The 5,462-nt window shown below is 36.6% G+C and overlaps 1 protein-coding gene across 1 annotated transcript; it reads right to left on the reverse strand.

The window, feature by feature from the left end:
- Window positions 1–380: 380 nt before the first annotated feature.
- LOC104391022 (histone RNA hairpin-binding protein-like) lies at window positions 381–4,477 on the reverse strand. The gene is made up of 6 exons (XM_010000237.1): window positions 4,380–4,477; window positions 3,805–3,864; window positions 3,435–3,566; window positions 2,658–2,807; window positions 1,287–1,371; window positions 381–545 (listed from the first exon to the last, which is right to left on the reverse strand). The coding sequence occupies exons 1-6, from the start codon at window positions 4,409–4,411 to the stop codon at window positions 429–431; spliced, it is 576 nt and encodes a 191-aa protein (XP_009998539.1). The 5' UTR covers window positions 4,412–4,477; the 3' UTR covers window positions 381–428.
- Window positions 4,478–5,462: the final 985 nt, after the last annotated feature.

Raw genomic sequence — 5,462 nt, forward strand, 5'->3', positions numbered from 1 at the left:
TGGTTCTGCTACCACTTGTATTACATTAAGTCAGATCTTTGTAGAAGAACCAGTTGGAAAAGCAAGTTAACATACAGATGCTCAAAAAATATCTCCCTGCTTTGCTATGAACATAACATGGGGGGGAGGAAATCATTAAGATCTTGCTTAACTATTTAGAATTACTTAAGGATAGCCCTGCCTTTGGCTATTTTTAATATTGAAAGGTTTTATAAAAAAATCTGATATACATAAATTAAAAGTTAAAAAGAAGTCACACAACTTAATTGTATTTTTACATAACTTTGGTCCAGAGAATACATAGACCAACCACAACTTTGAGAAGTCTTGAACTTTGCTTATGCTTTCTTACAATTAACAGTTTGTGAATTAAGCTAATCTCTCACATTTAAAAGAAACTTCCTCTAAAACAGTTTGCTTGTGACTACTTAACTCACAGTATTGAAATCTTTAAGTGGTTCACTCAGACACACTTCCAAGTCAAATTCACCTTCTGCTTGGTAGTCAACGTGTCTAATTTTGGTAGGAGTGCCAGAACAGGTATCCTGGAATACAAAGTCAGTTAATAATTGGCAGTTCAAAACAGGTTTAGTTATGCAATAATTCATTTCACTTCTGTAATTCATTACACCCTGTAACAGAGGCTTAAAAACACTTTAAATGCCATACAAAAACTCAAGGCTAGTCTTAAGATTAAAGAGACTTACATGAAGGCTTCTGCCCATTCAACCAAATCACAAGATTTCTTGCAAATGTTTTAATGATCTGTATATGCATACATGGAAACATGATACAGATTCTATACTCATCAGGGAAACAAATCCAGTAAGAAAAACATTACTAGATCTTCACTACAGGTTACTGCTCAGCTGTAATAAATGCTTTCTGGAAACAAAAAGTTTACTTCAAAAAGTCCAAGTGTGCCAAGAAAATGACATGCTATTTTAACATTAGATATTGCAATCTAAACTACTATTGATATTGTACATTACAGTTCATAACTGACATGCTTTGAACAGATACCTCATTTTTCATAGCCTGCAACATTTTTCATAGCCTGCAACATAAAATGTATCTGTCATTTGAGATGGTTGCTGAGGTTCTAACTCTACACTCAGACATCGGCTACAGATGGGAAATGTCTGAATTCAAAGATTGCTCAGCTTTATAAATAGTCCCTAAACACAGCACATGATGGAATTCCTCATGTGTTTAGGCTGCTCTGCATGTTACTCTAAATCATGGACAATTATTAACAAATATTTATGTAAATGAGATATGCTTACATCATTATCTTGACAGCTCGTTTGAGATTCAGTAGAATTGCTTCCGACAGATTCTGTCTCCATCTCACCAAGGTCAACAGGACTACTGCAAAACAATTCAAAAGCACACAGCTTAGAACACATTCAGTTTTTTAGTAGTAAGTTGAACTTTGAAGGTGTAGTTCCAAAAATGATGGCCAAAGAAGTGCCATGAGACCTACAGAGATTATAGGGACAGTGGTGGCAAACTGCAGAGACCAAGTAGAACAGCAGGTCAATTCCATTCAGCCAAACAGCCATGGACTAAAGTTGTGAGATTGAGTATGGTGACTTGTCAAAGACAAATACCCAACACTCAAGCAATGCCTCAATACAAATTATTACAGATATAACTGGAAGAGCAAGGAATTCTTTTTCCAGACAAGGCTTCCATCAATCTGTTTTGCAACATAAGATATAATATGCACTATACACAGAACTAGACCCCAGCATCTGAAGATAAGACACCAAGATATACAGCAGGCTTCAGGCTGAAATGCCCACTCCCCTCACACTGATTGTAAATAAAAGGAAGCTGAAAACAACCCTCTGCTGCACTATATTGGTTTTAAATTCAGCAACACTGTTGGAGAAAAGCAGTAGTTTATAACCACAAAACTGTTTCCTGAGTAATTAGTTACATCTGTGTCCCTTCATTCTCTAGTACCACATTTATATTTTGGATGCTCCCTGATCAGTTTTATTGCTTGTTTATTGCATTACTTATATCTTCTAGAGCAGAATGCCACAGCAGCTTGGACTGCAAACATTTGTGGCCACACTTTTAGCAGTACTTTCAGATGATTTTACAAGTGCCTCTTTCCTCTTCTTTGCTTGAGAAACAAGAATTTATACTACTGTTCTTGAACTAGCAAGTGAGAAGGCTGTGAGGCAGGTTCTTGTGCACTGTATTGGTCCAAGCTCAATATTCATGAGACCTGTGTCAATCAGTGAGAGCTTCCCAGCACTGCTTTCACCACACATTAAGCTGCAGACTGCTCTGAAACAATCAGCCTGCCTTGATGTGACGTTTTCCTTCACAGAGCACTGCAGAATGAGCTCTGATTTCACCCTGTGGACATACATTAAACAAGTGATATAATTAATGTGTGCCCTTCAAGGACACTGGGCAAGTCTCCTCATACCAACTAGGTCCAGAAAGCTATTAAATATTTGCTCCAGGAAGGAATTGAATAGCACTAATAAGCACAACTAACTAATTAAAGTATTCAGCAATCACTGACTTGTCTCCATAAAGGGCTATGCTGGGATTTTCTTAGTTGTTTGGTTTTATTTTAACATGAGATTTTTATACATTTTCTATAAATGCATCTTGGAATACTGCATACATACATATCTTGCAGATCACATCCTTCTTCAGTAGGTGGATCCCAGGAATGCAATGCAACTTTCCATAATTTAATTTGCTGGTCCCATGACCTACGGCTGTACTTCTTAAATTTATTGGGGGTTCTGGGATGAACTCCTGGTATACGGTGGCATCTATTCAGATATTAGACATGAAAAATTCTTTAATGCTTTTCACACAGACATATCATAGCTTTAGAGACTGATTTATGTTAAGACCAATTGCCTGCCACACAGAATTTGCAGAGTTGCAATGAGCCTAAGTGATTATTTATGAGAAAAGACTACTGCACAATTCCAGCACTCAAGTGAACAGATATGAACAGTTCAGTTTTTCTGTCAAATTTGAAAAAGTATTAGAACTCATAGATGTGAAAACTTAAGCATGAAATTTCTGCATACACCACTTTCCAAACTTAAGAGAAACCGTTGTCTATTGTCTTTCTGTTCACTAATGAGAAAATGAACTGCAAAAAGCACCTTCATTTCTTCCAGTTTATCAGCATCACTGAAATAACTTCCTCTACCATTTCTGCACCATGAGAAATTTGGAGAGATCTCTGATGTACCAACTAGAAAAAAAAATTCACGCCTCATTTGACTGTATCACTTATCTGTTAAAAAGTGTCTTAAAAGGCTTAATTTGTAGAAGCCTTCTATTTGAATGCTGTAGATACCAAGTTTAGTGTGTTAATATGCTTACAAAGTACAGGTATGACTTACAATTGCACATTCAGTTTTAAAAAACCTCAAACAGCTTACCTAGGAACTTCTTTAATGTATCGATCATAAGCAATTGTGTTTTTTCCATAATTTATCTGTTTTTGTCTTCTCATCAAAACCACTTCATCCGTCTCAAACTCTACTGTTATAGCAGATTCCTTTGAATCAGAACTAAAGAAAAAACATTTTAAGTTTGGGAATACTAGAAAACAAACCACCTGTAGAAGATTAAAAAGAAACATGCTAAAACTTTCCAAATGCTTGCTTGTGATGTTACTGAACGATGATGTTAGAGTAGACTCAAGGTGAACTATTTCAAGCTGAGCATTTTCAGAAACAACAATGGGGCATGTGTAACTTCAGACCTATTTTCCAGATTTTTCTTAGCTAAACTAGAAATTGAACTTACCTTCCAGAGGAGGACTTCCTTTCTCTTGAAAATTCATTTATCAGGAGTTTTCTTCTGTATCTGTAAGAGTTCAAAACTGTATCAAGAATAGACACAAAGAGGACACATAAGGCAGCACTGTCACAGCCCACAGTTGATTCTACTTCTCAGCTAAGCAGCAGTCTTGAAGTCACCCCAAATCCTGTAAACACCTTTCTGCTATGGAACACGTTTCAGTTTTCCCCTTAAAAATAAATCTGAGGACTTTCTTTTCCCTAAAAAACTTTTTATAGCAATTATATGCAAAGAAAGTAGTGAGTGAAAGGGCATTCAAAATAATCCAGTCTAAGGGATTTAGGAAAGGATTGTTCCAAAAGGAACAACTGTATTTAGTGATACATACCAACTCTCCAGAGTATGCTATGTCATTTCTGAAGGACTTAGGACAAAGCTGCCCTAAAAGCAGCAGACAGGAAGCTAAGCTGGGTCTGATTTTACTACAATGGTAAAGTTAAAAATAAAAGGCAATGCACATTGTACCAGACAATTCCCATTTCCCCTCCTTTTCCCACTTCATCTTAAACACCCACAGGTACCTTGCAATTTCTTTGTTAACACTGGTCCTCATTTCATCTTCTTCCACTGCAGTTGCCCAGTCTGAACACCGGGAAAGGGGGCCAGGGCCTTCTGGTGTTGTAAAGCTAGAAAGAAACAAAAAGCCTCTACTTTACAATTTTATTTTAATGCCTTGCCCACCCAAACATCTCCCCCATTCATAGCTTCATTTCTATGTAATACATTCACTTACAGTACTTGCAGTCATTGCTAAAATCTTGTATGGTTCTATTAAGATGTCATCATTGTAAAATTAGGCATCAGTTGAGAGCTCCACCTTGAAGTTTTGTAGTTTGGGATTTGGTTTTGGTTTGTTGTTTGTTTTTGTTGTGGTTTTTTTTTGTTGTTGTTGTTGTTTTGTTAAAAGGTACGTAGATGTCCATAGAAACATACTACTGTAGCATGTAACCTACCCTACACTTTCAATAACTTTAAGCTGGTGCCCCTCAGAAAATGGTATGTGAAATACCAACTTTCTTAATTCACTCACTTATTTTCACTCCAGAGTTAACAAATATTTATTCTTTCATGGTTGCAGATGCAGTAGTTACATAAGAGACAAGAGCTAGAACATGGAATCAAATTGTATAGCTAATTAAAATCACATCATGGCACCAGGAGTTGCTCCACATGAAAATATACCTAGTAGAGAAGGAAAGGCACAAATAATAGTCAATTTTTAGCTACTAAACTTGAGATTTGCTGTGACTTTGCAAAGTGGTATTTGACAACTTTATGATCACCTATTAGCATCACAAGCAGATTCCAGCTGGTGCAGGGGAAGAAGCTTATAACTCTTCCCAGCCAACAACAGTTGCCTACATTCAGATTATTAAACATGTTTTCCAGTTTCTGACCGATTTTCCAAAGGTACAAACTCAAAACTGTATCCTACAGACCAGAGTTATTTCCACTGATCTGCAAACACTGCAGAGACTTATCAGGATTCTGTGTGAAAAACTCCCTTAAAGTCAGGGAATTAGATCCATCTGTGCTGAAACCAATTCCAATTCCCTCTCTGCTTCCAGCTCAGAGATAAGCTTCCAATACTTTGAATTATTTTT

This window comes from Chaetura pelagica, unplaced genomic scaffold (assembly GCF_000747805.2).
Source record: "Chaetura pelagica isolate M959 unplaced genomic scaffold, ChaPel_1.0 scaffold116, whole genome shotgun sequence".
Classification (NCBI taxonomy): Eukaryota; Metazoa; Chordata; class Aves; order Apodiformes; family Apodidae; genus Chaetura; species Chaetura pelagica.